We start from the raw sequence: 4,886 nt of genomic DNA on the forward strand, positions 1-4,886 counted from the left end.
TTTACATTTAATCCTTGAACATTTAAGAATAATCTTGATGTTTTTTTGAAATTCATGAATATTTTTAAAATCCACAAACATATTGAAACTTCACGAGTATTTTTCAAGTCTATGACCATTTTTACATTTGCTATCCTTTTTTCAAATTTGCACACTATATTTCAGACCCACAAATGTTTTCTAAATCCGTGAACACTTTTAAACATTTATGTTTTTAAATTTGCAACATTTGAAAAAAAAAACTTTTGATTTAACAAACTTTTTCATTAAAATAAATAATATTTGATCTTTCTAAGCTAACACTGGAGTGAGCGGAAAACAATATAAGAGAGCGTTAAAAAAACTAAGCGAGAGAGTGGAACTGAGTGAGCTTTAGCTTCCTAAGCTGCCGCATATGAGCATTACAGCAACAATTTCAGCGTGAAATATGAGCTCCCGCGTGGCTGAAACATGCAAGGACACTACAACATTGGTGACACCGTGGCCGAATCGTGCAAGGACACTACAACCACTCACTGAACAACTTCACTCTCCTCTCAAAACAAATACCGTCTTCGACAGCAGTTCAAAATGATATACAAATGAAAACAAAACACACCGTCGGAACATAACTAAAACCCAAGCCGACGCAGATAAAACTAGAACCAAACAACCGACCGCAACAACATTATAGAGAAACAAAAAGAAGTTAAACCCACTAGTGAAAAAAAACGGCACGCGTTACCCTCTACTAGTGTGGAGTGAGTAGCAAGCAAATCAAGGAACCACCAGCACAACCAACCAACAGTGTATATATATTGCTTAAATCATCCAGATACAACAGCCCAGTTAACTAACTGTAAAACAAAAGAATTCCCATCATAACACTTCTTCAGGTAAACAAGTGGGTACACAACAGCAATCAAGAGTACATGCAGAACATGTAGAAGAAACTCAAAACAAACTGCAATCACAATCATCTCATCTTCCTTCCTACTCTACCAGCAACACCTTTTCTTTCTTTACACATGCTTCTCTCTCCTCCCTTCCTTTTCTCTCTTTCCCTCTCCTCTTATGTTACAAAGGCCCACAGCACTGATTTCTTCTCAGCTCAGCTCAGCTCCTGAACCCGAAGTTGGTCCACCGCCTGCCCCCGGCACCGTCCTTCTTGGCGCCCCGCGCAGCACCACCGGACCCAAACAGGTTCTCTAGCGACTTCTGCTTCCGGTTCCGGGACCGCCCAGCCTCCTTCAGCAGCTCCGCCAGCCGCTTCTTCTCGTCCTCCACGTCCGGGTTCGCCGTGCCCAGCTTCTCCTCCCGCACCTTCAGCACGTGCTCCAGGATCTCGATCGCGTCTTCCACCCTGATGGATCATCATAAACCAAGTGTCAGGTCATGGAAAAGATACAAGTGACGGATATGGATCATCTAACAGGAAGGACAGGGAACATGGATTAAAATCATTTTGTATACATAACTCACTAGCATGAAGCGACATGTGGGCAACTAGATGATGGACCACTAAAATAAAAGATGCCCTCAGATGGCAGGAATGACCAACCGATAATTCAGCAAGCAATCTCTTGGCTGTGTGCAATTTAAATTAGGTAGCCCACCCCCACCCACCGGCCCGTTCAACATTTAACAAAGCATCATAACTTACAAGACACAAGTGGAACCCCACATGTTCATCTCTTCAGAGAGCAGAACAAAATCAGCTCCATTACTCCTACAGCTGTAAACAACGAGTGCTAGATGCTGCTACAAGCATATGTGTAAGCCTGGAGACCCCAAATGTATTTTGCACACCGTTAATTCAACAGAGGCGGTCGTGCTGATGCCAAGATCACAGGGGAAATGCAACTGTGTATTAAAGTGACAAAGCTGGGTCATATAGGACTGACGGAATAACAAAACCACAAATGTAGATGTTTACTTAGGCCTAAATTCAACAGTCCCAATAACAGGTCCACTGCATATGTTAGTTTGGAAATCATGGGTCACTTGCCATTAATTTAGACCAATTTGGGTAACTCATTAGCTTGCAGCAACATGTGGGTGTCTAGATGGTGGACCACTAAGACAGAATGATGCCCTCACATGGAAGTGAAGATCAACGCATGATTCGTCAAGCAATATATCGGTTGTTTGCAATTAAATTAAGCAACCTGGCATAGAATAATTAAATCTAGCCACCCACCATATTAAAGATGTTAGAAACCATTAGAACTTCAAAGTACAACCTACTGCTCATGCCTTCAGATATAGCACAATAAAACCATGGGGCATGGGCGTTAATCTACAGATGTAAACAATGAGAAGAAGATACCCTTACAGGCATATGGTAACCATTTAGAGATCATACATGCATTATACTACAAGATATGATTAGGTTCCGAATAAAATGGCTGGGGGTTGCAGAAGAATCCAGTTTGTGTTCTCAAGACATACCTTCCCATGGCATCATAGATCGCAGCAAGGTTGCTGTACACGCCAAGAGTATCAGGATGAGAGGCACCACACTCCTGCTCTAGAACTGCCCGTGCTTCTTCAAACAGCTGTGCAGCCTCATCAATCTTGAACAGCTGTACGCAAGCTAGCCCCATCTGGTTCAGCAGAACACCGAAAAAGGCTGACTTCCTTTCCCCGCTGGCCCTCAATTTGGAAACCGCGCTCTCGAACGAGTTCCTTGAATCAGCATACCTCCCTATCATGTAGTACAACACACCCATTTGTGCTTCGATCCCAGCAACAGTGCTCCACTGCCCTGGTGAGTCCTCAAGCAACTTCAGTGCCCTCTGAAGAAGCTTTAAGGCCTCATCAAGATCTCCAAGCGCCTCATAGATGGCAGCAATCTCCATTAGGCCTCCAGCAACCTCGTCAGGGGCAGCACCAGGCGCGGGCTTCGCATAGACACGGAGAGCATTCTCGCAGTAGGATTTGGACTCACGGAGCTTCCCTGTGCGGTGATAGAGATCAGCAAGGCGGACGAAGACAGATGCCACTGAAGGGTGGTCGTCACCACGGGCAGACTTGAGGACAGTCAAGGCCTTCTGGTAGGAGAAGACAGACTCGTCGAAACGAGCAAGGGCCAGGTAGGTGTTGCCTATCGCGACATCGATCGTGGCAACCTCGACATCGCGTCCATTGGCAACCATGGTCATGGAGGCCAGCACAAGGTGCTCCAGGGCGCCGTCATAGTCACCCTTGGCATCCAGGATAAGGGCCATCAGACGGCGATCGGAGGCTTCCTCGAGGGATGCGGGGGCGCTGTGCTCCCGGTGGATCTCAAGGGCTTTGCGGCACAGCTTCTCTGCCTCATCGAACTGCAGAGCTTGCACATGCGCTTCCGCCAGATACCTGTCATCGTACAAGAGCAACGCATTTGTTATTTTGGTCTTTGTCTGTGATTTTCGTAGGTGTTTGCTGTGATCTTAATGCCAATTTTTGCAGAGATCCGCGGCAACATAAAACTAAAACTAAAGGCAGTGAAAAAAGGTGAGATTTTTCTTTTGACGAGTAAAACTGGAGGAGGTGGAAGCAACGGAGAGGGAGATCTAGATCGAGAAACGGCGGCTGACCTGCAGGTCTCGGCGACGCGGGGGTCGCGGTCGCCGAGCGCGGCCATCTGGATCTCGAAGCCCTTGCCGTAGCAGGCGATGGACTCGTCCATGCGGCCGAGCATGGCGTGGGTGTCGCCGAGCTGCATCCAGCCGGAGAAGGCGGCGAGCGCCCACTCCTCCCCCTTGCGCTCATCCACCACCTGCTCCTCCTCCGGCTGCGGCACCTCCTCGCCCTCGGCCGCGGGGGCCGGCGGGGTGACGACGGCGACGGCGCGCTCGAGCACGGGGACGGCGTCGGCGTGCCGGCCGAGGCCGCAGTGGATCGCGGCGGCGACGTGGAGGCTCATGGCGAGCTCGAGCTCGGCGCCCTCGCCGCGGCGCTCGAGCGCGCGGGCCGCGCGCTCGGCGAACTCGAGCGCGCGCGCCGCGCCGCCGCCCTCGCCGGACACCATGGCGTCCCGCGCCTGCTTGAGCAGGAAGGGCCCCAGATCCGGGTTGTCCAGCGCCGCCTCGTCCGTCGCCTCCGGGTGCTGGCCCTGCCCGAGCGACTTCCGCGCCGGCTTGCCGACCGCGCGGGACGCGGACGAGGGGGACGGCGACGGCGGCGCCCGCCTCGGCAGCGGCGAGGAGAGCCGCCGCGGCGCCGGCGCCGCGGCCGGCGGCGACGCGTCCGCTGCGGCGAGCCCCGGCATGGTCGCGTGGGGAGGGAGGGTGGGTGGGTGGGCGGAGGGTCGGGGAGGGTGGGTGGACTAGAAGAGGAGGCGAGCTGCCATTTGCGGGGTGGGATCTGCGCTAGCTGTGCTGGTTCTTGCTTGACAGGGAAGACTTGAAGAGGCCGCACTGCGGTGGCGCCGTGATGGCAACGGGATGCTTGCCTGGCGTCATGATGGCTCCTCCCCGCCGTCCAATCCATGATCAAGCGACGATCGACGGCTGCGATCGATCGAAACTCTAACTCTGACATATGATGATCTGGAAATTCTCATCTGGCAAAGATGTTTTTGTTTCGGCTTTGCTGCGTCGAAGGCGAACGGAAATTTGCGAAATTGTGGTTGATTCTCTCGGCTATCGATTCTCTTGTTGTGGAATCGCCTTATTTGATTGATGGCGCTGCTGGGAGAACCAAAGAAGAAATCTCTGATAAATGAAGATCGGAAAAAACAGGTCGACGTTTCTTAATATCTTGAAAAGAACAGACTTTTAGATGATTACTTTTTGGTGTTGGCATTTTTCATCTTCTAATAAACGAAATACTACTGAATGCTCTTTTTTGGAATGTTAGGGGCATAGCTGCCCCTGGTGGAAACCTTTAATTGTTGTTGCAATGTTAAGTTTCAGAGTAAT

At 50.5% G+C, this 4,886-nt stretch overlaps 1 protein-coding gene across 1 annotated transcript; it reads right to left on the reverse strand.

The window, feature by feature from the left end:
• Positions 1–773: 773 nt before the first annotated feature.
• Positions 774–4,349, reverse strand: LOC123143075 (protein KINESIN LIGHT CHAIN-RELATED 1). Its single transcript, XM_044561858.1, has 3 exons — positions 3,561–4,349; positions 2,431–3,339; positions 774–1,342 (listed from the first exon to the last, which is right to left on the reverse strand). The coding sequence occupies exons 1-3, from the start codon at positions 4,232–4,234 to the stop codon at positions 1,096–1,098; spliced, it is 1,830 nt and encodes a 609-aa protein (XP_044417793.1). The 5' UTR covers positions 4,235–4,349; the 3' UTR covers positions 774–1,095.
• Positions 4,350–4,886: the final 537 nt, after the last annotated feature.

This window comes from Triticum aestivum, chromosome 6D (genome assembly GCF_018294505.1).
Source record: "Triticum aestivum cultivar Chinese Spring chromosome 6D, IWGSC CS RefSeq v2.1, whole genome shotgun sequence".
NCBI classification, from domain to species: Eukaryota; Viridiplantae; Streptophyta; class Magnoliopsida; order Poales; family Poaceae; genus Triticum; species Triticum aestivum.

Excerpts from the sequence above, each read along its gene's own strand:
- LOC123143075 (XM_044561858.1), bottom strand. The coding sequence starts at position 4,234 with ATGCCGGGGCTCGCCGCAGCGGACGCGTCGCCGCCGGCCGCGGCGCCG. Across the intron at positions 3,340-3,560 it reads CGCGTCGCCGAGACCTGCAG|GTATCTGGCGGAAGCGCATG; the intron begins GTCAGCCGCCGT and ends GTACGATGACAG. Across the intron at positions 1,343-2,430 it reads ATCTATGATGCCATGGGAAG|GGTGGAAGACGCGATCGAGA; the intron begins GTATGTCTTGAG and ends ATGATCCATCAG.